Consider the following 25,664-nt stretch of genomic DNA (forward strand, 5'->3'; position numbering starts at 1 on the left):
TGTCCTTCTGTCTCAGCCTCTCTAGGGCAAACTCTGGGCTTCATCTCTTAGCTTAGCATCTCCAAACATCCTTCTATCTGCATCTCCAAGCATCTCTAAGTGTCAGCTTTCAATAGCTGTTTCCAAAATGTCTCTGTCAGCTTCTCTTGAGGTGTTTTGTCCTCTCTGCTCTCTGTGTGAGCTCCCTTGAAAGGATTCCAGTGATCTACTTGAGACCAACCCTGAATGGGTGAGATCCACACCTCCATGGAAAAAACCCAATCGAATGTCTCACCCACAGTTGGGTGAGTCAAATCACCATGGAAACAATCAAAAGTTTCTACTCAACAAGATTGGATTAAAAGATCATGGCTCTTCTGGGGTCCATAATAGTCTCAAACCAACACAATTTTACTATTATCTCTACTTTTGTTTACATTTAGAATTTCCTGAAATAAAAAGTTAAATACATATTCCCTAGAATTCTCAGTGGTGTTAACCCTGTAACCCAAATGTGCCCTGGGCTCTCCCATCACCTGTCGTTTAGACAGGGTGGGTCAGGGTTCTCTCACACATAACCCAAGCTGCTGTGGCAGCTTTCACCATCTTTCCTCTCCACTGATCACTCCGTCCCACTCATGGGCAGCTTGGCCAACCCCACTGCAGCCAACCGCTGGGCCACCCATGGCCTCAGCCAGGGCTTTGACCCCTCCCTGTCTTTTCCTTTGGATATTGGCCTCTCTTGTCTCCTCCTGCCCGGGCAGTAAGGAACTACCTCCTATATATCACCACCCACCCTGTCAGAGGTTGAACCAGCCACAGAGCAGCTGGGCTCCCAGTGAGCCATGTCCCAGTTCGCTAGAGCTGCCATTATACTGGGAAGGCACATGCCTGGCATCTGCTGGTCCTTTGCTCCCGGATTCTGGTTTCAAAATGGCTTTCTCCAAAATGTCTCTGGGCTTCTGTTTCTCTTACCTTCTCTCCCTCAGCTCCTGTGCATCTTTGCTTGTTCTCCCAGGGCATTTCTCTCTAAGCATCTGGGGGTCCTCCCTTAGCTTCTCTGGGGCAAACTCTGGGCTTCATCTCTTAGCATCTCCAAATGTCTTTCTGTCTGCCCCTCCAAGCATCTGGGTCTGTGTCAGTCCTTAGCTTCTCCCAGGGGCAAACTCGGGATTACATATCTTAGCTTCTCTCCAAAATGTGTCTCTTAGCTTCTCTGAGCTGTCTCTGTATGTGAGCTCTCTTAAGACTCCAGTGAACTAATCAAGACACACCCTCAATGAGCAGGGTCACACCTCCATGGAAATCATCTAATCAAAAGGTCTCGCCCACAGTTGGGTGGGTCACATCTCCAGGGAAACAACCTAATCAAAAGATCCCACCCATAATAAGTCTGCCCCCCACAAGATTGCATTAAAGAACATGGCTTTTCTGGGGGACACAATAGATTCAAACCAGCACAACCCAGCTCTTTCCTCTGCTCCCCAGACCTCCCTTTCCCCCCATGTGCTGTCAGAGTGCTGAGCTCAGACGCAGCCCCACACACCACTTCAGCCCACTGGCTCTCTCACTTCCACACCCAGCTGCTGAGTTCGGCCTCTCTGCAGACCATCTTCCTCCCTCCCAGTGCTCGCCGGGCTCTCCTTCCTGCCAGCCTTCTTCCAGCAATCTCAAGGAAAGATCAAAGCATTTCTTACTCCCATCGAAGCCGAGTTCCTTCCTACAGGGCTCCTGAGTCCTCAACAAATCAAGGGATGTGTCTGGGCACTTGTGTCAGGTCCCAGGGGATTCACCAACAGTTTAAGAAGCCTTGGGAAGGCTTCTGGAACATTCCACAAGAGTTAGGAGTTGAGTCTGTCTAGTTAGGCAGATCTACCTTCCACATGTGTTGCCCCTGACTCAGCTGAAACCCAGGATTCCAGGGCTCTGGATACAAAATATGAAGCTTGGCCTGGAGGAAGGAGGATATGATGGGGAACTGAAGCAGGGCTGGGGCATCCACATGACACATGGTGGAAAAAGAATTGCCAGGACTTGGGGCTAGTTGGGTGTAAGGGTCAGAGAGAAGATTCCCAGGTTGGGGGACCAGGTGAAAGGTGATGTCCTCAGCTGGGATAGAAAATACAGGAAGTCCAAGCTTAGTTGTGACAAGTGATGGTGCAATGGAAGTGTCTGTGGATGCCTTGGGGGAGGGTCACACAGCTGGAAGTTGAGATCCAGAGCTGAGAGTAGCTGGCAGTGCTGAGCTGGAGAAGCCAGCGTCAACGTGGTGGGCGAGGAGGTGAGGGTGCTGGGCCGGCGAGGGGAGCTAGCACTGCCTTCTCGTCCTGGCTCCCCTTCTTTCCTGCTCTGTGACCTTCGACCATGTCTTGTCTTGAGGTCTCAGTTTCTTCCTCTGAAAAAGATGGGGAAATGATCTGAAATGTTCCCACTTCTTATCTTGTGCCACTTCTCTTGGAGGAGGGGAGTTCAGATCGGATGACGCCAGAAGTGAGTCACCGAGGAAGGGCGGGTTTGGGGTGTATATGTGTGCAGGCCCCTCGGGGTACCGAGGCTGAGGCTAAGGCCAAACTGGAGCCCTTTAAGGCTGAGGCCACCGCGCCCTCCCCTGGCCGCGACAGCCCTGCACCAGCCCCTGGTCACCTGCAGAGGGCGAGACACACACACACACACACACACACACACACACACACACACACACACTCTGAGGGCGAAGCGGGGGACGAGGCCGGGTTCCGACACACACACACACACACACACACACACACACACTCTGAGGGCGAAGCGGGGGACGAGGCCGGGTTCGGGGCGACGCGGCCGAGGACCCCGCAGCTTCCAAAGCTTCAGCGGAGGGTTTCCCAAAGGGAACACGGGAGCCGACAGCGGTTGGAAGAAGGAGCAGTCAAGGAGAGCAGAAAGGGAAAAGGTGAGAAGGGACCCGGGCTCGGGTAAAGCGTCTGAGAGAAGGACCCCACCGCGGGTCCGTACAAAACGGGAGCCATGGCCCCCGTTAGCCGGGTCACTGCTGCAGCTCTCGGGTTCCTAGGAGTGTTGCCCAAAACCCAGTAAGAAGGCGCTGGAACGCGGTTAAAGGGCTCCACAATAGGGTTGCGGGCGGGGCGGGGTCGTGCTGGCTTGCGGCGACCCGGGCTCGAGCACTGCCTGCCCCTCGACCTCCCGGGCCTCAGTTTGCACATCAGTGAAGTGGGGCGCCCTGCCCGCCCAGAGGCTGGATCCCCGGCGGGAGCTTGGGGGAAGCCGAGCCGGAACCCGGGGCGGGTGGGCGGTGGCTCCGAGGGGCGCGCAGGGGCCGGGACACACTCGGCGGGGAAGAGGCGGCTGCCCCCACCCCACCCCACCCCACGACCCCGCAGATGCGCCCCGGGTCCTCGTTTCCCTCCCACCGGCTGTCACCTGGACCCTCGGGGAGAGGGAGGCCGGCGGGAGGCGGGACTTGGCGGCGGCGGGCCGCGCGGGCCGGGGGTGGGGCGTGGGGCGGGGGCGGGCGGAGGGGGCGGGGGCGCGCCCCGCGGCCGAGCCGGCCCACGTGACGCCCGCAGCCCGGACCCGGCGGCACCAGGAGGAGGCGCGCGGGCGCGGGAGCCCGGGCCGCGCGGGACTGGCCCGTCGGGGCCCGCGCCGGCGGCCCCGGGGGCGCCCATGCCATGGAGAAGCTGGCGGCCGGACTGGCGGGCTTGCGCTGGAGCATGGGCGCCTTCCCGCTCGACCTCATCGTCAGCCGCTGCCGCCTGCCCACGCTCGCCTGCCTCGGGCCAGGTACCCGGGGTGCTGGGGAGGGGAGCTGGGGGGCGCTCAGTGGGGAAATCGAGGACTCTCCAAGCAGGTGCTGGCGGGACCGTGAGGATGCGGCTCCCGCCTCCCCACTCTCCCTCGCTGCTCCCAGCGCGCTTCCCGGGGAGAGCCGGGGCCCACGAGCCCGGGTTCGTCTCCTCCTGGGCCCCGCACACCGGCACAGGGACAGAAACCGGGGACCGGGCCGGGGCTGGGCCCGAGACGGAGTTTTACCGGCCCCTACCGGAGCCCGGAGCACAACCGAGCCAGCGCCCGCCCCGTCGGCGCACCCCTGTCCCCGGCGCCCCAAAGGCCATTCGCCGCGGCCGCGCCCCCCATGCCGTCCCTTTGTCTCCGGCCTTTCACCTCGATCCTCCCGCATCCCTTGGGCATCAGACTGTGTCTTCCCGCCGCCGCCACCCCCAGTCCCCGCTCCAGCTCCTCTTGAGACCCTCCCAACACCCTCCCTTCGCGTCCCGGGTTGCAACTCCGGGTCCTCGGGGGCGGGCAGGGCCACCTCCGGAAGAGGCCCGAATGAGAGCCCCCTGCCGCCGGGGCGCGCCCCCCCGCGGTTCCCCGGCCCTCTCTCACGCCTCTCTCCACTTCTTGGGCCCCCTGGTCCCGGCCGCTGTGCTGAGGGGACAGTGCATGGGGGCCCAAGAGAGGACTCCTGGGGGCCGAACGGGGAGAGGGGACCGTTTGGGGAAAGGGGGGTGCTGCTCAGCTGGGGGAGGGGCAGGAGCCAGGGCTGGCAGCCAGGCCGGGGGTTTTTGTGTTGAGAGAAGAATAGGGGTTTGGGCCCGCGTTGGCACACTCGCTTCCCGGAATGCTTAATGGGGGCCGGCGGTTCCTCTCCGCTCATCTCTGCTGCGCAGGGCCCGGCAGCCCCTCCTCCGACCCGCGGCCTTGCGGCAGAGGAGTGGGCAGCAGCGGGCTCCGGCGTGTCCCGGGAGCGGGTCCGTGGGAACGTCCAGGTCCCGGCCGTGCGGCAGGGGTCCCCGGCGGCCCCACGACTCGCATCCCGGGGCGTCACCGCGTCGTCAGCGTGTGGTGCGGTGCCTGTCGGTGTCAGCAGCAGGCTGTGTGTGTCTGAGTGTGCCTGGCCACTTCCCACGCCTCCTCTTTGGCGCCTGCCCCTCTCGGGGGTCCTTGGGCCCCCTTGACTCCCGCCTCCCCCCCATGGCTCCTCTGGCTTGTCTTCTACTCTGTGCCCCCTTGTAATGGTCAGTTTATTGTCTTCCCCCTGGGCCGCAGGCAAAGATGGATGGATTGAAGGAAGGAAGGAATGAGTGAAGGAAGGAAGAAAGGAATGAGTGAATGAGCGGCTGGTTTGATACCCTGGCTGTCTGTCTATGACAGTGCATGGCTATGACTGTGGTCACCATCAGAGTGGGAGTGTGGTCAAAAGTGGAGGTCCCTCTGTGGCTGTGCATTTGGGAGGAGATCCTTGGTAGGTCTGAGCTGTGTCCGTGGGGGTGACAAGGAGTGTCACGGTGGGCCAGATGGCTGTGGTGGCTCAACTGTTAGTGACCATGACCCCTGCCTGTTGAAGTGTGCCAGTGTGGCTGTGTCTTGTGCTCCCGTGGAAGGGTGGGCTGAGGCTTAGGTGAGCTCTACGAGGAGGTGGCAGAGTTGGTGGAGCTTTGCTTGTCTGCTCCAGGAAGTGGGGGGCTCAGATATCCCACCACCACCAGAGCCCCAGGGGGAGCCAGGGCCCCCCAGCAGGCGCTGAACCCCCCCCCACACACACACACACTATGCACACACACAGACACACACTCCCCACATACACAGACACAACAGACACAGAAGCTGTCAGGGTGAAAAACCGTTTCCCATTTGGTTGGGGCAGGAATCTAGTGATTTGTGTCTGAGGGGGCTGGGAAGGAGGTGTCCCCACCCCCACCCTGTCCACCAGCTGCAGCTAGGAGCCGGCCCCACCAGCCTCTGAAGCCAACCCTTACTGCTCCCCTGGAAACCGTTGCTGTGGCTGGGGTTGGAGCCTCCAGGGCGCAGGGCCCCTCCCGACACAACCTCTGCCCCAGCGCAGCTTCCCCCAGGACCCGGCTCCCCGCTCCTGCGTTCTCCAGACTCCCCCCCCCTCTCCAGCCATCATGGCTGTGTTTGTTTCCAGAGGCTGGGAGGATGGGGAGAGAGAGCCAGGAAGCAGCTTTTTCCCAGATGGGGGTGGGAGGTTTCAAGGCATCTCCCCGTCCTTTGAGGTCCCCTGAATGCAGGAGGTACTGTCACATGGCACTATGGTGACACGGAAGAAGCCACCCCGGGAGAGAGCTGAGCATCAGCGCCTTCTGAGCCCTGCCGTCCCCCTTACCCAAGAGTGGTCTGGGGGAGCCTTCACCCCTGGCCACCCACAATGGGTGCCCTTCACCACTCTCCCAGCAGGGCCCTCTTTGCTTGGCCTGGCACTGGCCTGGGGGCTGAGAATTCTGCTGGTGTGAGTTTCTGCTGGGCCTTTGGCCAGCCTAGGTGTCCCCTGCTCAGAAAAAGCCTCCCTGCCTCACCTCAGCCCTGGCCAGAGTCCACTGCTTCCCTCTGTGACTGGCCCACAGCCACCGTCCATCCCCAGACTTGCCCCGTATCCCCCGTCCCTGTCTCTCTCCACCTCGCCATGGGCCCAAGTGCTCACCTGAGAGCCCCTGCCCAGGAAAGAGGGGCTGCGGCAGGTGGAGCCGAGGCCACAGCTGGCAGCCCGCCTGCCCCCAGCAGTGCCCACTCGGGCAGGTTTCATGGGGAGCTTTCCCCGGGCAGGATCTCGGTGAGGAGATGAGGAGGTCACCCACCCCTTCTTTTGGCCCATCCTAACATCCTCCCTTCCTCTCCCAGGGGAATACGCCGAGGGCGTCAGCGAGCGGGACATCCTGCTCATCCACTCCTGCCGCCAGTGGACAACGGTGACAGCCCACACCCTGGAGGAGGGCCACTACGTCATCGGGCCCAAGATCGACATCCCCCTGCAGTACCCAGGTGGGGCAGAGAGCCTGAGGCCTGTGGGGGTGGGGGCGGGGAAGGCTGGGGGGGGGCTTTCGGGGCGCAGGCTTTTCTCACAGCCATGGGGATGAAGAGAACCAACTTGGCTCTGGAGCCCTGGGTTTCTGCAGAGGTGGCTCACCTTTGGTTCATGTTTTATTTTAAAGTAGATTAAAACTAATGATTTAAAAAAACCAAAACACCCACTCTCTCCAACAGCTACAAATCAAACCTTAACCCTAGTTAGAGACCTTCGGTGGCGGCCTTGGGGTGCCTCGTTAACCTGTTCCAGACACACCCTCAGGCGGAAGGCCCCTGCGAGGCACTCACCCAAACCAGAGCGGGCCAGAAACAAATGGAGGCTCAGGCTGTTTTGTATGGCTGCGCCTGACAGCTCTAATCCTCTTTTTCCCAATTTTTTTGTTAATCAAAAGGGTTCATTGTTTTCATTGATTGACTTTTAAAATTTCAGCCTTTTAAATAAGATTCTGCTTGAACATCTGTTTTGATCTGTTTTATGTATGATGTTGACATCTTACATAAGATTTTGTTTGAAGAAAGGATTCTCCTGCCCAAAAAGCAAGTTCAGATTTTGATTTTACAGATGGTCAAGCAGGGCCTGAGGAGGACAGTGACTTGCCTCCCAGGGCCTCCAGCTGGTAAGTGGCAGAGCCGGGGCCAGAACCCAGGTGTCCAGGAGTGCAGTGGCCACAGGGCTGGTGACCCTTGGGTGGGATGTATGGGAGCTTGGTGGCCCCTGTCCCAGAGATGCTGCCCTGTGACCCCAGGATCCCACAGCCACTGCACAGGGACACGTGCTGAATTCCAGCCTCTGGGCTGAGCCTTTTCCTCATTTCATCCTCATGGCAACCCTGTGAGAAAGTCTGATCGACTGCATTTAACTCACAAGGAATGGGAGGCTCCAGGGCCTCCAGTCGCTTGCTCAGTCTGGGTTCTTGCCTGCTGTAAACACTGTCCGCCCACCGCCAGGGCACACCACAAAAGCTAGGGACTCGGAAGTCTCCCTGTCCTGTACCAGCCAGTGAGAGAGGACTAAGCCTTTACTCAGGTCTCCTTTCTCTTCCACTCTTTACAACCTGGGAGGTTGGTACCACCTCATGCCCCCTGCCCTGGCCCCCCAATTTAAAAGATGAGGAAACAAGTGTCTTTCGGACCTGGGGACCTGTCTGGGCCTGGGAGTCTTGGGAGGATCTGCCCAGCCTGGGAGTCTGGCATGGGTCCAGGGACAGAAAAGTCCCTTTTTTAGAGAGGGAAACCAAGGCACGGGATCTCCTGGGGAACTAGGGGTCCGGAGGGCTTTTTAGCCCTTTACCTCCATCTCTTTTGGGCCCCCTGAGTGCCTGTGTATGTGGTGGTAATGTGGTGACAGCTGGTCTGCAGGGGCGTCGCGGGCCCAGCCCCGTCTTTGCGGGGGGCGGCCCCGGGCGGCCGGGGTGGGGGCGGGGCGGGGCCCGGCGGGTTAACGAGGCTCCGAGTGCAGCGCCCGGCGCCGCTTCCTCCTAATGAATTAATAATGGGGCTGGGCGGGAGCGGCGGCCGGTGCGGACCGCGGAGAGAGCCGCCGCGAAGGCAGGGGCAGGGGGAGGGGAGGGCGGTGCCCCGCGCCGAGAGGGGGGTGGGGGCGCCGCCCGAGGACCCGGGTCTCCAGGCTGCGACCCACCGCCCAGCCTCCCTCGGGGCATCGGGGAGACCCGGCTGCCCTGAGACCGTCCCCTGGCTTCTTCCCTTTGCGCAGTGCCGGAGCGTTGGCTCTGGGCCCCGGGAGCTAAGCACTAGGTCTCCATTTTGCAGATGGGCAAACTGAAGCCCAGAGAGGCCAAGTAATTTACCCAAGGCCACACAGCTGGTTGGTGGCAGAGCTGGCATTCGACCAGGTCTGTCCGGCTTCAAAGCCTGTGCTCTTACCCTCCCTTATTCACTGAGCGTCTCTTGTGGGCCAGGTGCTAGGAGAAGGGGGTGGGAATAAACAAGACCCTGCTCCTGCCTTCAAGGGCAGAAGGTGCAAGGGACGGCAGGGAAGCGCCCGTGCGTTCCCCCGGGGCCAGCTCAGGGAGGAGGGGCGGGTACCTGGAGCTGAAGGGCCTCGGGGTCGCCCAGAGCTGTTCCCGGCTGGACTGCGGGGCTGGGGGGAGGGAGGGGCTTCCAGGGCCCCGAGCATGGCTCCCGGGAGGGCTCCCTTCCTTCCTCCCTGCAGTGATGGCCGGCGCTGGGCTCCGGCTGCCGCGGAGGGGGGGTGGGTGCCATGGTTACATCGATCCTCCCGCCACATCCTCCCGGGGCTCCATCCCTGACCCGGCTCCCACTCTCCCCACAGGGGCAGGGGCATCTCTCCCCGCCTGGCTGCTGGTGGCCGGGGCCCCGCTCCTCTGCCTTCCCAGCCCATCTGGGAGGTGCTGGGGGTTTGTGTGTGGAGGGGGAGGAAGATGGGCCAGGAAGCGGGAGTACTGGTTGGCTGATGATGGCAGACCCCAAACTCCTATTTTCTGACTCCCAGCCCCCCTCTCCATTTTGGACGCACTGCCCCCTAGGGTGTGGCACCTCTGAGGCCTCTTCCCACGGGGATTCCAGGGTTCAGGGCAGGACTGGGGGCTCCCCGCTCAGCTTTCTCTGGGTGTTTCCCTACATATTTTCCCTTAGGTGTTGTGGCTCTTGTCTCACCTCTTGCTCCTAGATATTGATGCTGTTAGCTACCTTGCCCCATCTGGGTCCTGAGTTGGCCTTTGGGGGCTCCAGGAACCTCCAACATGTTCATGCTACCAGTACAGTGCCAACATATTGCTGGGAAGAGGGTTCCCAAAGGGTTAAGACCCTCTGCACTTCCCTTCCCTGAGCCAGCTTACCTGCAGCCAGCACCTGTGGGCAGGTGACTGTCTCTTCCTCCCACAGGCTCACCTGCCCCAGCACACGCCACCTCCCTGGGCCTCCCTGGGGTTTGCCCCACAGCTCATGTCTCCCGGGGGCCCAGTTTTGGTCCCATTTATCTCCATCCCTGACCAGGCTGGGAGCCTGAGCACATCATCCTCAGTCCGTTCCTTCCCCACCCAGGTCTGCTGAGTCTCCCTTCCAAGTCACTCTTGGTCTGTTCAGTTTGGCTCCTCCCTCCGTCACTGTCCTCTGTCTCCTCCAGGGATTATTTCCCTGGCTGGCCTCCCAGTCATCTTTATGGACATCAGCCTGAATCACGACATTTCCTTGCTCAGAACACTCCAGTGGGTCCCACTTCCTACAGAATCAAGTCCTCTGCCCTGGCACGGCATTCCAAGCCCTTCCTAACCCAGTTGCAGGCTGCTTCATGTACCTGTCATCCCTCTTTTTGACCCCATCCAGGAACTCACGGTCCTGTGTGTGCCGTCATCTGTCACAGCTCGTGGCCCTTCCCCGTGGGAGGCCCGCTCTGTAAAATCCCTTTCCTTCTTAAGGCGCAGCTCACCCATCCACTCTGGCTCCCCCAGGCAGGTTTCCTCCTCCTCAGCCATCCTCCAGCTCTTTTCCAGGAGGCTGTGGTAGCACCTGGGATGTCCTGTTGTCGTTGGGTACTCGCTGCCTCACCCACTGTATCTTGATTTCCTTGAGGACAGACTGTATTTTATTCCCTGGGGGGTCCTTGTGGGGTATCTGGCACATAGTAGGTGCTCCATAAATGTTTGTGGAATAAACAAGTGAATAAACTGTGACTGAAGCAACCCCAAGGATGACTACAGAAACTGGAGTCACATTCTCATGACCTGTTAGGCCCTCACCTACCCTAGACTCTCTTCCTTCTGTGCAAACCCTGAGAGGAGGCCACGCAGATGCCAGGGCAGTTCACAGCCTCGTGCGTGTGCTCGTGTCACGGGCACGTAAAAGGTGTGCAGAGGCTGGGTTGGGACCAGCATCCCCAACACCACACTGATACCTGTGGCCGAGTTTCAGAGGCCAGCTCTGTGCCCCAGTGTTTGGGGCCGGTGAGCAGTTGGGTTTCTCTGGGTAGGCAGCCACTAAGCTCGTCGCATACTCACAAGCTTTCCGGGGGTAGCAAGGGCTGGGCTCCAGTTACTGGGGATCTGTGTTCACCCCTGGGCTGAGCTTTAAGCCAGATGACCCCTCCACCCTGTGCTATTGCACACCTGCCTGCTGCCCACCTGAGTTCCAGAGGGGCCTGCTGAGGGGAGGGGAACAAGAAGGAGGAACCATGAAGGTGCCTGGGATGCAGACCAGGCTCCCAGCAGGCACGTCCATCCCAGCAGCTGGCGTTCCCACCTCTACAGGGAAGTTCAAGCTCCTGGAGCAGGCCCGAGATGTGCGGGAGCCAGTGAGGTACTTCAGCAGCGTGGAGGAGGTGGCCAGCGTCTTCCCGGACCGCATCTTTGTGATGGAAGCCATCACCTTCAGTGTCAAGGTCAGTCCTTCCTGCCCTGCTGCTCCCACCCCACCCCTTCCCTCAGGGCACCCTGACTCTGCTTGGAGGGGGGCCCTCAGGGTGCAGGAGGGGGAGAAGTGTGGCTCCTTGAAGGCCTTGGGCACAATCAGAGCAGGTCACAAGAGATGGGCATGTGGTCCAGTGGTCCAAGGAACTTCCACGAGAGGTGGTAAAGCAGGAGGAAGTGTGTGTGTATTTGTGTGCCTGATTCCGAGCCCTTTCAGCGCAGCCTGTACCAGTAGCACTGAGGACACAGTACAAACAACTCCCAGCGTGGGTACAGACAGCTCTTTGATGCTTGCAAACCTTGTTCTAATCTATCAATTCATTTCCCTCCACAGTAGCCTTGTAGGATGGGTGGGGCATGTAATTACATCATCCCAATTTTGAAGCCACTGATAATAAAAGTTGCCATTTATTGCATAATCACAAAGTATGTTACTTTACTGTATATTCAGCAATTTAATCCTTACAGCACCTCTTCCGTGTCAGAGTTTTCACGTGAGGTAACCAAGGCCCAGAAAGGCTGCCAATTTAAGGTGCCACGACTACCCTGCGACCTCTAGGGGATGGAACGTGGGTCCCCTGACCCCCGGTCCGTGCTCTGGGTCTGGTCTCCACCGGGAGAGGGGGGCTGCCCCCCCGGACGACCCCGGAGGTCCCGCCGAGCCGGCCGTGTGGCTCCTCAGGTCCCGCCCTGTTTCTGGGATCCCCAGGTGGTGTCGGGCGAGTTCAGCGAGGACAGCGAGGTGTACAACTTCACGCTGCACGCGGGCGACGAGCTCACGCTCATGGGCCAGGCGGAGATCCTGTGCGCCAAGACCACGAAGGAGCGCTCGCGCTTCACCACCCTCCTGCGCAAGCTGGGCCGGGCCGGGGCGCTGGCCGGGGCGGGCGGCGGGGCGGCGGGCGGCGGCGGCAGCGGGGGCGCCGGGCCCGGCCGGGGCAAGATGCCCTGCCTCATCTGCATGAACCACCGCACCAACGAGAGCCTGAGCCTGCCCTTCCAGTGCCAGGGCCGCTTCAGCACGCGCAGCCCGCTGGAGCTGCAGATGCAGGAGGGCGAGCACACGGTGCGCGCCATCATCGAGCGCGTGCGGCTCCCGGTGAACGTGCTGGTGCCCAGCCGGCCGCCGCGCAACCCCTACGACCTGCACCCGGTGCGCGAGGGCCACCGCTACCAGCTGGTCAGCATCATCTCCAAGACCGTGGTGCTGGGGCTGGCGCTGCGCCGCGAGGGCCCCGCGCCGCTGCACTTCCTGCTGCTCCCCGACACGCCGCGCTTCGCGCTACCGCAGGGGCTGCTGGCCGGCGACCCGCGCGTCGAGCGCCTGCTGCGCGACAGCGCCGCCTACTGCCGCGAGCGCTTCGACCCGGACGAGTACTCCACGGCCGTGCGCGAGGCGCCCGCCGAGCTCGCCGACGACGGCGCCAGCCCGCGCCGCGCGCGCCTCTGCCTGCCCGCGCCGCGCGCCCCCCGCGCCCCGCCCCGCTCGGCCAGGCCCCGGCGGCCGGCGACGGCGACCAGGAGTACGTGAGCCCCGACTGGGCCGGCGCGCCCGCCGACCTCCCCTACGAGGAGCTGTGGGCGCGCCCGGCGGCCGAGGGCCTCGCCGAGGCCAGGGCCAGGCCGCTCCCCGGGCCCGACCTCCTCTCCTTCGGGGCCGCCGGGCCGTCCCGTCCGGAGCCCGAGGCGCCGCCGCCCCCCGTGCCCCCCAAATCCGAGGCGGTGAGTGAGAGCGGTGGCGGCGGAGGAGGGCGGCGGCCGGGGGGCTGGGCTTCCCCGGCTCTCTATCCTCCAGGGGGGCTGCCCGTTCCCGGGGACCCGGCCTTGCACCCGGTCTGCAGACCCTGGGGCGCGTGCCAGAGCGGAGGAGGGGACGGGGCGGAGGAGCACAAAGGGGGCTGCGGAGACCAGGACGCCAGGGAACTCGAGCTGAGCCTGGAGCAGTGCTGCTCGGGAGGGTCCGCAGAACCGCTGGAGAGAGGCTCATGGCGAAAGGCGTTTGGAAAATGCGCAGGGTTGCCAGCCCTCTCCTTTCGCTTCCCTTTGGAGTCACAAAGCACTGGTGCCTTAAAGGCTCCCAGAAGTCCTGCCCGGGTGACACTTGGTGATCTCTGCAGAATTCCCCGAACTTATTTGTCCACAGGGTATTTCCTCTGCCACGTGCCACCTGTAACATTCCCTGGGAGAATTTTGACCTGTAAGGAAGGGATCCAAAATGACACTTTTCCTTGCCTTTTCTCCTTCTGTCACACCCTTTCCCTCTTCTTTCCTCTCCCTTACCTTGAGGAGTGACTACGTCTACTTGTCTGGTTGTTTCGGATCCACTTCTGTATTCTTTTTCTAACATCCCATCATGACTTCCCAAGGGAAGAGAAATGTGTGGGTGAGGCGGGCTCTTGGTGAGTGGAATAGGCTGGAAGGCTAGAAGGGGTGGGGGCAGCTGGGTGAGTTGTTGGGGTGTAGGGCAAGGCAGCCTCCTGGCACTGTGGGGTAAAATGTCAGCTGCAGACCTGCCGCCCCCCCCCCCAGCTGTGTGGGAAGGGGGAGCTCAGGAGTGCCAGCTGCCACCCTCTGCCTGCGTCACTGATCCCCCCTGCCCTCTGCATGCAGGTGAAGGAGGAGTGCCGCCTGCTCAATGCCCCACCTGTGCCACCCCGCGGGGGCAGTGGCAACGGCTGGCTCTCGGGCAGCCCCCCAGTGCCCCCACGCTTCCCCAAGCTGCAGACTGTGCACTCCCCTAGCTCCAGCCTTTCCTTCTACTCCTCTGGCCTCCAGGATGGGTGAGTGCCTTCCTTCTCTTGGTCCTGGATCCTTCTAGGGCAGGCTGGGGGTGGGGGTGAGGGTGGGGGCGGGGGGGGGCAGTGCTGAGGAAGAGGGAGGTGCAGGCCTGAGTGTCTGAGGGTGTCCCTGTGCAGCAGTCTCCAGGAGTACACGGCCCAGTGCCCTGCTCTGCCACCATCCTGCTTTAATCTACTTTTTTCTCTAAATGGGGAGGATTGGATGGGAACATTGCTCTGGTTCTCTGCAGACGGAGACTGTGTATGAGGGCAGGATGAGGTGTCCCTTACATTTTTATTTAATTCAGTTTAGTTTAATTTTTCCTCTGTGTTTTCTGACATGGGTTGGGGAATGCTGGAAAAAAGAAGAGAGTAAATCAGAGGGTCTCAGGCCTGGGGGGCTGGGGTAGGGCCAGTGGCGCTGAGAGCGAGCAGTGGCCCGACAGGGTGGTGGTTTGCTGTGTCGTGTGTGTGACCCTGTCCTGTTTCCGTCTTGCTCTGCCTGACCTCCTTGGCCCGTGTCTGTCTCTGCGCACAGGGCAGGCTCCCGCAGTGGCAGTGGCTCCCCGTCGCCGGATGCCTACTCCCTCTACTGCTATCCGTGCACCTGGGGGGACTGCAAGGCAGGCGAGTCCTCCAGCCGCCCGCCCCCAGGGCCCCTGCCCTCAACCACGCAGCCCGCCCAGGCCTCCCGGACCCACGCAGAGTCCTTGAGCAGTCGAGCTGCCTCCCTCTTGGGGGCCGACACCCCTGTCAAGACTTACCAGAGCTGCCCACCTCTGTTCAAGCCCTCGCACCCCCAGAAACGCTTTGCTCCGTTTGGAGCTCTCAACCCCTTTTCTGGGCCGGCCTACCCCTCGGGCCCTTCCACAGCCTCGTCTTCGGGGCCCGTGAGCACGGCGGGTCCCCTGGCTACTACCTCCTGCCCGGCGTATTCCCCTGGCCCAGCCTCCCCAGGCCAGGCCTACCCAGCTGCACCCACCTCCTCCTGCCCCACCTCTTCTTCCTCCTCCTCTGAGTGGCAGGAACCAGCCCCCGAGTCCTTTGATCCCTTCGAGCTGGGGCAGGGCAGCTCTCCAGAGCCGGAGCTGCTGCGCTACCAGGAGCCCAGAGCCGCAGGGGGGCCTGGGTCCAGAGCCTGCCTCTCACCACTCGGGCCCCGCAAGGTGTTTGAGCCTGAAGGTCTGCTCCTGCGGCAGGTCTCCACCCCACTGTCACCAGGAGCCCTGCAGGGGCCGGAGGCAGGTGGGACCTGCCTCTTCCTCACCCAGGGGCGCCCAGAAGGGCCTCCTGCCAGCCCCCGCGATGGGGCCACAGGCTGGGGTGGCCGGGACGCTTCCTGGCAGCCCCCCGCTGACCTGTCTGCGCTCTCCCTGGAGGAGGTCTCTCGCAGTCTGCGCTTCATCGGGCTCTCAGAGGACGTGGTGCGCTTCTTTGCCCGAGAACGCATTGACGGCAGCATCTTTGTGCAGCTCAGCGAGGACATCCTGGCAGATGACTTCCGTCTCACCAAGCTGCAGGTCAAGAAGATCATGCAGTTCATCAAAGGCTGGCGGCCCAAGATCTGAACTTCCTGGCTTGGACTGCCCAGCTGGGGTGCTGGCACGGAGCCTCTGGGGACCGGCCGTGGCTCTGCTGGGGGACAGCACTTCTTGAGAGGCGGGAACTCCTGCCCACAGGAAGTCTGTGCCAAGAGGAGGCGCCAGGCGGCCACTCAGAGCAAAGCCATGGGAGACTTGGAGATGTGGTCCTCTGGGATCAGACCTCAGCCTGAGAACGTCTTGCCTTCTGAGTGGGCAGAGCATGTGGAGAAGCGGCTGGAGGCCCCATGGGCCTGGTGAGGCACCAGCTGTGATTCCTGGAGGGGTCAGAAGCTGGCCTTCATGGGGCCCTGACACCTCCATGCCCTGCTGCAGAACTTCACAGACATCTTTGCTTCTCAGATTTGGAGGTTCAAGTTAAAGACAAAGTAAGGATGGTCCATAATTTAAGCACAAATTCCTCAAGTGTCCTCTCCTTTGTGCTCTGTGGGCTTTTGGCCTAAGCAGCCCTGGAGTCACAGGTGCCGATTTCTGTACCTCTCGGATGCCCCCTTGACCTTCCCTGCCTGGCCCTGAGCACAGTTCAGTCAGCACAGGTATCGCCTCTGGGTTCCGGTTTGTGGGTGATGAGTTTGGGAAGATGCAGCTCTGCCACTGACCCACCTATCTAGTGAGAGAGGCAGTTGTGCCCCAGATGTCCACGACGCCTTGGCTTCAGGGCTGAGCTCACTGTATCTTTTCATTCCTCCTGACAGCTTGGGTTCAGAGCCTTCAAAGAGTGACTCCATGGAAGAGCAGGTGGCCTTAGCGAAGCTGCAACTTGATTCTAGGGGGAGGTGGCTTTCAGTCACTCCCACCTTTGCCAGTTCCCTGCCCCCATCATGGTGGCCTTTCCTGTGTTTTTGTCACAGGGTATGTATGGTTGGGAGAGGGAGAACACAGTGGCTTGGGAAAACCCCTCTTTTCCCTTCCTTGTGGTGCTCAGTCCTTTGCATTTAGTCACAGGCTTCAAAGCAGGTCTTGGTGCCCCTGCCTCTTGAGGATGGGGCTCTATTGTGAACCCCAACCCCTGCCCCTGTGCCATTCCCCATCTCAGCTAACCAGGAGCACACCAAATTGCACTCCCATGTCTACTAGTGTTGGGGCCCAGGGCTGCCAGCCTTCTCTCTGCCTTATTTGCCTACCTATTTATTTCCTCAGTGTTTATATTCAGTAGCCAAGCCATGCTGGAAGCAGGCTGCCTCAGCTCAGAGGGGAGGGAAGCCAGGACGTGGGACACAGAAACAGTGTAGCTGTGACATCTGGGTTTCTTACAGATCGTTTAATGAATCCACATGGACTAGTGAAATAAATGCTAGCCCACTGAAAAAGAGTGCAAGTGGCATTCTGGGTTTCCTGCTGCTCTTTCTGCTTTTGGAGGGATGGGCGCGATGGGCACAGTGTACCTGCCCGTGGGCAGGGGAAGACTTGGGAATGGTGTGTGCATGCAGCCCGATCCCGTGTCCCAAGAAGCAGCTGGCAGTGCCAGCCCTCATTCCCCTCTGAAAGCCCCTCACCCTCCCCTAACCTTCAAGAACTCTCCAACTCCCACTAATATTTCAATATAGCCCACACCTGCCTAGGCTTGCTGAGTGGAAAGACCTGGACTTTAAAGCTCACTGCCACCAGCCAGGGCCAAAGGTAACTTCCTGGAACTGCCAGCATGCTGCCATGAGGTTCTCTGGCCTGCACATTAGGAGACTGCTAGCAGCCTTGATGCAGAGGATAGTTCTCTGCCTTCAACTGGCCATTTGAAAACCTCAGCTCAGAGATAACTTGGTTTTAGGTTCTGGTTTCCTAGCAACCAACTGTTAAGCAGAGCCAGAGCCAAGCTCCCTGCCTGCCAGTCCCAACAGCACAGCTGGGACCAGGAAACTATTATTTGAAGTACTGGCACTGGCACACAGGCAGGAGTAACTGGTAATATCTGCAAGTTTAGAATGCACCAAGTGTGACGGGACTTGACTTAGGATTCTGCACACATTCAGTGTGGATCCATCTGTCAGACCCAGTTAGGAGCTCTGACACTGTTTACTCAGACTGGGCCCTGCTTCTGCCAGAATGTGAGTATAGGAACTTTCTGCACCAGGGGAGGTGAGAAGAAGGGGCAGGTCACAGTATCCTTGTACTATTCACAGGCGTCATGGAGGCAGAGGTAGTAGGCCCATCTTCTGTGCTTCCAGGCAGCTGAGAGGTGTGGGGCATACCGAACAGCAGGGTAGGATCAATCTCCTCAGCTCTACTCCAGGGCACCCACAAACACCCCAGGTGCGTGCATACGTCAACTGTGAGTCGCATCAAGGAAAGAACTGGGTAAAATCATGCAATGAGGAAATCCAGTTAGGGGAAAGCAGTGTCTTTCACCTCTTGGCTTGCCATACCTGTTACATTCCTGCTGCTCTAGCTAACTGGGGCCACCGCCCCTCTGCAGGCAGAATGGGAATTAAACATGGCTTTAAGTGACTTTAGGCTCATAACGTTTCACTTTCTTTAACCACAGTCCCTCTCCTAACGGCTCTCCCAGCACAGTCTTACTCCAAAATCACAGGGCTTTATTCCAACTCGCTTCTCAAAGGAAAGGTTTAAACCAGAAGGGTAAAGACAGAAGAAAAAGGAACAGAGCAGGCAGAGAGGCTTGTAGAGCTTGGCTTTATTGTTACCAGGTGTTTGGCTGGATGCAGAATTGCCCTCGCTGCCAATGGCCTCCTGGGAAGGAACAGGCAGCGAAGATGGCCCCAGAGATGCCGCCACTTTGGCCTTGGGACTCATGATACCACGAGCACAGTGGGTTCCACCTTCCAAGATGAAGTGCAAAATCTGATTCACAGTCAGACTTCACCAGGATGGAAAGATGGTCATGGCTGAAGGCACTTTAATCAAGGAGCAAACCTGATGCCAGTGTTGGTTTTCCTTCTGGTGACTCAGAGATAACTAGATGCCACTATGATGGAGGCCCAGCGCTGTCTGCAGCCAGGGGTTAGTGCGCTTACTGAGCAAGGCACAAGGCCCGCTCACTGGTAAAACTTCTTGTTAGGGCTGTTAGCATGGTCAATTAGCAGCTGGCACGGGGTGAATTGGTTCCCATAGGCAGCCTCGTACTTCCTGAGCCGGTCCACAACCTTCTGAGCACCGTACAGATCCACAAAGCGGAAGGGCCCTAAATGGAGAAAGAGAACTTTGTGAAGGAGACAGCAACAAGAGTGCCAGGATGAAGCGAGCCAACTTCCCAATTTGCAAGACCAACCTCCAAGACAAGGGGGGAAGCCGAGCCCAAAGACTGCGCCAATGTCTCCTTCTGCAGGCGTGGCCAGGATCCCTTCCTGCAGGCACATGACTGCCTCGTTTACAAATCTTGTCACCAGGCGGAACTGGATGTCTTCATCAGAGGAGCTGCCGCCAGCAAGAGACATTAGGTAGAGGAAGAGTAAAACGGGAGGGACGTGGGGGCTGCAGGTGCAGCGTGTGTAGTGAGGGTTGGGGCTGATGGAGCTCCGAGGGGCAGTCTGTCCTGAACATCAGCTCTGCAGAAAAGCAGCTGCCTGGGAGTCCCAGCCTTTCCCTTGCAAGAAGATAGAGGGTACGTGCCCTAATTAACATGAAAATGAGCACCCAGAACAGAGCCTGGCACACAGTGCGTCATCATATATTTCTTGACTTTAGCGACGGTTACTCACAAATGATCATCTATCTGGGAGGGGGAGGGGGCAAGGACAATCTGTCTTCCCAGCTGTGAATCTGGACCCCTTGGTGCAGGCTGGAGTGGGGGTCTTGATGAGGCTGGGCCATGGTGCTCACCTGATGCCCGCCAGAGAGCGAGGTGGCACAGGGAAGGGCTCAAAAGTTAAAGTGCCACACCAGAAAATGGAAGAGGGGCTGAGAAGCTTTGAGCTACCAGAGAAATATGCTTCCAAGACACTAGCTACCCAAACTGACTTACACCTCAGACTTAGGAGGCATCTTCAGACTTGACAAAATACCATCCATTTCAGAATTCAAATTCCTTTTCTTCGTACCCTCTTGGTAGATATAAAAGCCCTTCCCAGACTTGCGACCTAAAAGAAGCAATAATAGGAAGTAACAAATATGCAGAGCCCAGTCAGAATTCTCTTCTCTGCTGGTCTGCTGTAAAGCTGTAGCCTCTCTTTCTATTCTTGAATCTGTATGTCTAGCTAACTCTAGAACTTTAGTCTTTGTCTTCAGAAGAGTGGTGGCAGAGATGGAGAAAAGAGCTGGTGCTTCCTGGAGCCTGGAAATCTGTATATCTGGATGAGAAAGGCAGCACTTGGGTGAGTTTTAATGTCCAGATACGCCACACCAGGCCCCAGGATGCCCAGGTCCTCTTTTTTTTTTTTTTTTTTTTGCTGCTACTTTCCCAAGAGCAAAAGCCATCTCCCTGGCGGGCCTCATTCTCTATATATACAGGTTTTACTCGGGCCACACAGGTAGCCAGACAACATGGTAAAGCTTGGACGCAGAGCTTGCACCTGCAGTATCACGAATGTATTAAAAGTCTTGGGCAGGATGAAAATGCCTGTAGTCTGGCACGACTTGGGCCAGGTGATGGCAGAGCCCAAGGTCAGAATTCTGCCTTTCGCCCAATCTAAGAGGAGGTTCTCATGAAATCATTTTGGAAATTCTCCATGACAGTGGCCTCTATGTCTAGGAAGTGTTGTCTTTCATACGGGCCTTCCATTGCTGTTTGGTCTCAGGAAATGGCTCAGAACTTTGTAACTAAGGGTGCTAGTTAGGCTTACTCACCCAGGAAGCCCTTGGATACCATCTGATGCAGCAGTTCTAGGCTTCCACCTCCAAACCGCTCCCCAAAGGCTTTGCCTAGATCTTCAGCTACATGTTTAGCTACATCCACACCAACTTCATCCACCAGGGTGGCAGCACCCACAGGAAACCCAAAACTTGTGGTGAGGAAATCCAGTTTCTTTGCGTCAGCTCCTTCCTGAATGGGGAGTGAAGTGGGGAGCTCAGAGGAGGCCACCCCAGATCCTGCCCACAAGGGCACACAGTGCTGCCCTTCTCACAGCCTTGTGCAAAACCCATTTCCTTTCTAGGTGTCAATTGGCCAGGCCCAGGACTGGGGACTGTTTCACTCAGGGAAGCCCAGAGGTTTAGGAATGACAAGTAATGCCTGATCCTTCCCTAGTTTACATCAGTTTAGAGATGAGCAGATTATTCATTTCCTTCTTGTTTTCCATTTTGAATCTCCTCATAACTTGGCTCTGTGGCCAATGGGCTCAGTTCCCATGGTTCAGAGTAGAAACACCAGCAAGGGGCTGTGGTGTAGAGCCCCATGACCCATGTGTCTGGCTCACCCCCTTTTCTGCCAGCAAGTGACCTGGATGGCACCAGGTCTGCGGGCGGCAGAAGCAGGTACAGCCCCAGTCAGACTACGTGGGCCCTGTTCTGGATGGTCTCTGCCTCAAAGCAGATGCAGAAACAACATTGAAAAGCATGTGAAGAGGCCTCTGGCTTAAGGGAGCAGAGTTTTTCTCCATTTCAGTGCAGCATCAGCCCCAGGACTTCCCACTACTGTGTGGAAATGGGAGGGCACCAAAGGGCCTTCCTGGAGAGAGTCAGGAGTTAATATTATTGAGAAGGAAGCTTGTTCCCCATCTTGCCATGAGAAGTTTGGTGGACTGATTTCAGGAGTGGAAAATGCCTCCAACATTCCAGAGCAATACCAACCTGGAGAATCCGGATGACTTCAGACATCATGGGGGCAAGACACCTGGTGGTATAGAAGCCAGGGCCGTCCTGCCAAGGGAGAGAACATGAGCTCATGGGGCCCTTCTGTCACTGGTACTACTCATGCCTGAAACCAGTCTCCCTTTCCCAGACATCACTTCAAAATTTAAGGTGACTTATAATCTCAATCAGAATCCTTGGCATTAAATTGCAGGGAAGTCATGCCTAGGGGCAGGATAGCTTGAATCAAACAGCACAGCATTGAGTTTCCTGGTGACCTGAGGTCTGGGAAGGCAAGGGGGTCCCTGCCATACCCAGACCCTCCCACGCCTATCCTGATTTGTTGCACGGGATTGACCCACTGTCTCTATTATAGACAACCTGGGGGGAAAGTCATATCAAAAGGTAGTATATATTTATCCCAGAATAGTTACACAGAACAGCTGTGAACGAGTCTGGTGGCATAAGGAGTCTTAATAGAACTTTTCAAAATCTGCCCATTATATAGCGCTTTACCTTAACCACAATGATGACCTTCCCCTGCTTGAGACCAACTGCTACAGCTGAAGCCGTTGTGTCCTTAGAAGTCTTTTCGGTTGTGATAATTTCCAGCAGCTGCATCTTGTCCACAGGAGAGAAGTAGTGCATGCCAATCACCTGGCAAGGGGAACAACAAGCCAATAGACTCGGGAATGGGAGGAAGAAAGCATTCCTTTTTGGCTAGGGAAAATGTTGGAGAGAAAGGCAGTTGTGATATAGAAACACTGCTTGATATATATAGTACAGTGGCTTGGTCCCATGGTTCTTTGATAAAAAGTTCAGTGTGTTCCGGGAGAGCTTATTAGAATCCTCCTCTTCCACATGCTTCCAGGGCTTTACACTAAGGGCCTCTGATCCTATTGACAGTTAAGTGTCAAAATCACAGGGAAAGGCCAACTAAGACTTGTCAGGGAAGAATGAATGAATGTTCCACTTATATTAATGATACTGGTGCTTAGGCAAGAGGGTCCACTATTTTGGGGGCAGTTTAGGTGGAGCAGGCAAAAGAATAAGTTAATATTCTGGACTGTCAGATGCATGGATTTTACTCAGATGGGTCTCACCACTAGGAAGCTTGGATACTTGGTCTAAATCACTCTTTCCAACACTCGGATACATTGAAGACTCATTAAACCAGTGATTCTCAAAGTGTGGTCCCTGCACCAGCAGCAGCTTCACCTGGCGATGTTAGAACTGCAAATTCTCAAGTCCACCCCAGATCTGCTGAATTGGGGCCTCAGGGTGGAGCCGAAAACTGTGTTTTAATCACCCCCATGTGATTCTGAGGCATGCTGAAGTTTGAGAACCACTTCATTAAAATAACAGTCTTTCTTCACAATAGAATTGTGAAAGAAGTCAAATGCATGAATTTGTAGTTTTGTTTTTTTTCTCCCCACTTTGGCTAAAGGGATAGCTGGTAATACCAACCATTTATTGAATTCTAACTATCTACCAGTTCCTTGGTAGACTTATCATTTATTCTTTACATTTAATCCATTATGCCCTGTGTACTGGTCTAATTATCCAGATGAGGAACAAAGGGATCAACAAGTTCAAATGAGTAGCTCACAGCCAGTTAGTAAATGACAGAGTGAGATTCCATCACAGGTCTCCCTGTCTCCAAAACCTTTCCACTTACCATTATGTAATTCACAAGTCACTTAAATATCACATAAACTTATCAATCCAAAAGTTGCCTCTGAACCCCCAATTTTTCTTTTACTCATGTCTAAAATATTTAAAAGGCAGGACCTGATTCAGACTCAGTACTCCCGAGCAGAAGGAATAAGGTTTTATTGACATAATTTATGTATAATAACATACTCAGATCTCAAACTGTTTAGTTTGATGAGTTCTGACAGTTGTACACACACCCATGTAATCACTGCACTAAATAAAGATTACATCATGCAAAGAAGTTACACCTGAGGTGTAACTCATCCTGGATTGCCTGGAACTTTCCCAGTTGCAGTACTGAAGGTCCCGTGTCCCAGGAAATCCCTTAGTTTTGGGCAAACAGAGATGGCTGGCCACCCTACTTGTGCCCCTTTGGTGTTCCTTCTTCTCTTTTGCCTTACTTTTACATGAATGACATAAGGCAAGCAGGTGACAAAAGCTACCCAAGACACCTGGAGACTTGTAACTCCAGCCTGATGCTTGGTCCACTCCACTGCGGCGACTTGAGAGGTCAGCGTCAAATGAACAACAGATTCCCCTTTACTGATTTTAAATGCTGCACCGTCAGCTGCCACTGCTCCCTAAGATCCTTTTCCTGCCATCATTGAGCCTGCCTCCATCAGGTCCCACATCACTTCTAATCTGCTATGTGCCAGGAAAGTAGATTACCCTGTATTAGCAAACCTGGATGAACAAAGAAGAATACATAGACTTCTGTGTTTTTTAACACATAAAGGTATTTTATATTTCTTGCTTGCCTTTAGCTGTGTTAATCAGTATCCTCCAAAGAAGTGAGGTGTTTTATTCTTCCTGGAATGATTGCACTTCCCCTAATTACTCTGGTAGATACCAGAAGCCCACAGACAAATTTCTAGGCATCATTCCAAATACTCACTGAAATTTCTTCTGCATCCACCCCTTTCATGTCCTCCAAGGAAAGTCTAAGTGAACCCTTGGGTGGAAACTTCCCACCACACCCCCTTGAGCCTCTGTTCTGGATGTGAAGTTGGACCATCTCAGACACTCACTAGAGTCTGCTGTGCAGCAGAAGCCATCTTCTGGAACATCCTTTCTTATTTTAGGGCTTATCTTTCAATGCCTGGTTATAGGACAAAGGTAGGTTTTACAGTCTGAACCTGAAAAATAACACCCATTAGGGGTGCAAATTCCTCTAAAGGTACGTGGTAGTTGTTCTTCCTAATTCCTACATCTCATGCTGGGCTTTTCTGTGCCTAGTTTTTGGGAATGCATCATCACCCCATCCACCTCACTTCATAATCCACACCAGCCCTTCACCACCATTCATGTTCTAAGCCTTCAGGAAGAGCCTGAGGAGTAGTAAGACCTTCCAGGATTTCCCTGTGTTCAGAATTTACCTTCTCAGGTCTTTTGCTGACAGCAGCAATTTCTCTGATTGGGAGAGCAGATGTGTTACTGGCAAAGATACAGTGATCTGGAATCACCTGCAGGGGTAAAACAAACAAACAAATAAAAACAAACATTTAAGAATGTGGCATGCAGGCCTAGGAGATGACCATAGGCTCAGTCCACCCTCAGATCTGCAGGTCACCCAGGGGTCTGGTGGTGAGTGCAATGTCTGACCCTGTCCTCTCTCCTGCTCCCTGGGCTCCTCTGGTTAGGGCCTATCTTAAGGTCACCTAAGGCTGACCTGGAGGCCTCAGCTCAGTGATTAAGATAAACACTGAAAAGTCGGCCTCTAGAGAGAATCAATAAAACCAAGAATTCGTTCACAACTGCCGAAAGATGGAAGCAACCCAAGTGTCCATCAACCAATGAATGGATAAACAAAATGTATATACACACAGTGGAATATTATTCAACTGTAAAAACAAATGGAAGTTCTGATAAATGCCACAACTTGGATGAACCATGAAGACAGCATGTTTTGAATGAAATAAGCCAGACACAAGAGGATAAATATTGTATGATCTCACCAATATGAAATAATGATGATAAGCAAACTCATGATGGAGTCAGAAACTAGAATATAGGTTACCAGGGCCAGGGTGAGGGTAGGAAATGGGGAGTTTATGCTTAATTGGTACAGAGTTTCGATTTGGGGTGATGAAAAAATTTTGGTAATGGATGGTGGTGATGGTAGCACAACACTGTGAATGTAATTAATAGCACTAATTATATATTTGACTATGCTCTATTCTTAGGCTGTATATATGTTACTAGAATAAAAATTCAAAAACCAGAACCAAAACCAAAAAACCATAGGATTGTAAACAGAAACAGGAAAGCCCAATGTAAACTATGGACTATTGTTAATAGTACAATTATAATAATATTCTTTCATCAATTGTAACAAAGGTACCACATTAATGAAAGGTATTAATGAGGGTGAATATGGGAACTCTGTATTTTTCTGTGAACGTACAACTTTTCTGAAAAAAAAAAATATATATACATATACACATATATACATATATATAAATACACACACGAACAGAATTTTAAATGTCTCAGTAATTTTTTATACTGATTACATGTTAAATAAAATATACTGTTAGAAAAAGGAAGACTCCCTCTTTTTACAGTGTTTCTAAAAAATTGTATAAACCCACATTACATCTATAGTACATGAATACTATCAACTATTAGCTTTATCAACCTGTAGGACAGTGTCTAATGCAGACTGTCTCAGCATTTTGACCAGGGTCCCAATTTATTCATGTTTC

The 25,664-nt window shown here is 55.9% G+C and overlaps 2 protein-coding genes across 2 annotated transcripts in view; one reads left to right on the plus strand and one right to left on the minus strand.

Annotated features, from left to right (window-relative positions):
• The first annotated feature begins 3,597 nt into the window (after positions 1-3,597).
• Positions 3,598-19,874, plus strand: GAREM2 (GRB2 associated regulator of MAPK1 subtype 2). The gene is given in 7 exon segments (XM_037812523.1): positions 3,598-3,756; positions 6,616-6,756; positions 11,028-11,158; positions 11,896-12,655; positions 12,658-12,908; positions 13,797-13,966; positions 14,502-19,874. Coding segments are annotated over 7 exon segments (2,595 nt in total). The 5' UTR covers positions 3,598-3,644; the 3' UTR covers positions 15,532-19,874.
• HADHA (hydroxyacyl-CoA dehydrogenase trifunctional multienzyme complex subunit alpha) overlaps positions 18,174-25,664 on the minus strand; it is a 51,138-nt gene continuing 43,647 nt past the window's right edge. The window contains exons 14-20 of the mRNA XM_037812524.1: positions 24,336-24,422; positions 21,760-21,900; positions 21,244-21,312; positions 20,302-20,497; positions 19,481-19,595; positions 18,788-18,933; positions 18,174-18,700 (exon numbers count right to left, since the gene is read on the minus strand). Of these exons, the coding sequence (XP_037668452.1) occupies positions 18,555-18,700; positions 18,788-18,933; positions 19,481-19,595; positions 20,302-20,497; positions 21,244-21,312; positions 21,760-21,900; positions 24,336-24,422 (900 nt within the window). The 3' untranslated portion in view covers positions 18,174-18,554. The remainder of the gene's footprint in view (positions 18,701-18,787; positions 18,934-19,480; positions 19,596-20,301; positions 20,498-21,243; positions 21,313-21,759; positions 21,901-24,335; positions 24,423-25,664) is intronic.

Source organism: Choloepus didactylus, chromosome 20, assembly GCF_015220235.1.
Source record: "Choloepus didactylus isolate mChoDid1 chromosome 20, mChoDid1.pri, whole genome shotgun sequence".
NCBI lineage: Eukaryota > Metazoa > Chordata > Mammalia > Pilosa > Megalonychidae > Choloepus > Choloepus didactylus.